The sequence below is a fragment of the Priapulus caudatus genome, unplaced genomic scaffold (assembly GCF_000485595.1).
Source record: "Priapulus caudatus unplaced genomic scaffold, Priapulus_caudatus-5.0.1 Scaffold552, whole genome shotgun sequence".
Lineage (NCBI taxonomy): Eukaryota > Metazoa > Priapulida > Priapulimorpha > Priapulimorphida > Priapulidae > Priapulus > Priapulus caudatus.
Genome location: NW_014577613.1, coordinates 223,788 through 224,345, shown reverse-complemented (window position 1 = coordinate 224,345; position 558 = coordinate 223,788). Strand labels below are relative to the sequence as shown.

Sequence of the window (558 nt, the reverse complement as noted above, 5' to 3'; positions counted from 1 at the left end):
GTGCGTGCGTGCGTCTGTAGTGTATACATATAAATATAAACAACTACAGCCTTCATTAGCTATCTAAAAGCTTTCTATGTGTAATGAACTTGTCTCCGGCGTGACTTGGTTTGTTGTTACGCGATGAACTCACGCTCGCGACGCGACTCCCACCGCACGAACCTCAGCATTGTTCTCGACCAGGTAGAGAAAGACGACGTCCTCGCGCAGCGCTCTGATGGCCGTGTGTAGTGGGAACTCCGACTTCGACTTGAACATGCTGTACAGCAGTGGCGCGGACATGCTCGCAAAGTCCTCACTCGTGAAGTCGTTCTGCACGAGAGAGATTCGCAATCAATCGCAAGCCGAGTGGTCGCCGAGACGCACGCCTATGTGGACTAGTGGGTGTCTACTACATGCGTGGTTACTGCGACGTACGCCTATGTGGACTAGTGGGTGTCTACTACATGCGTGGTTACTGCGACGTACGCCTATGTGGACTAGTGGGTGTCTACTATATGCGTGGTTACTGCGACGTACGCCTATGTGGACTAGTGGGTGTCTACTACATGCGTGGTT

General features: G+C 52.2%; 1 protein-coding gene across 1 annotated transcript in view; it reads right to left on the bottom strand.

Moving 5' to 3' along the window:
* Positions 1-558, bottom strand: part of LOC106811563 (rabankyrin-5-like) — a 35,287-nt gene that overhangs the window by 29,830 nt on the left and 4,899 nt on the right. The window contains exon 6 of the mRNA XM_014815233.1: positions 163-312. Coding sequence (XP_014670719.1) covers positions 163-312 — 150 coding nt within the window. The remainder of the gene's footprint in view (positions 1-162; positions 313-558) is intronic.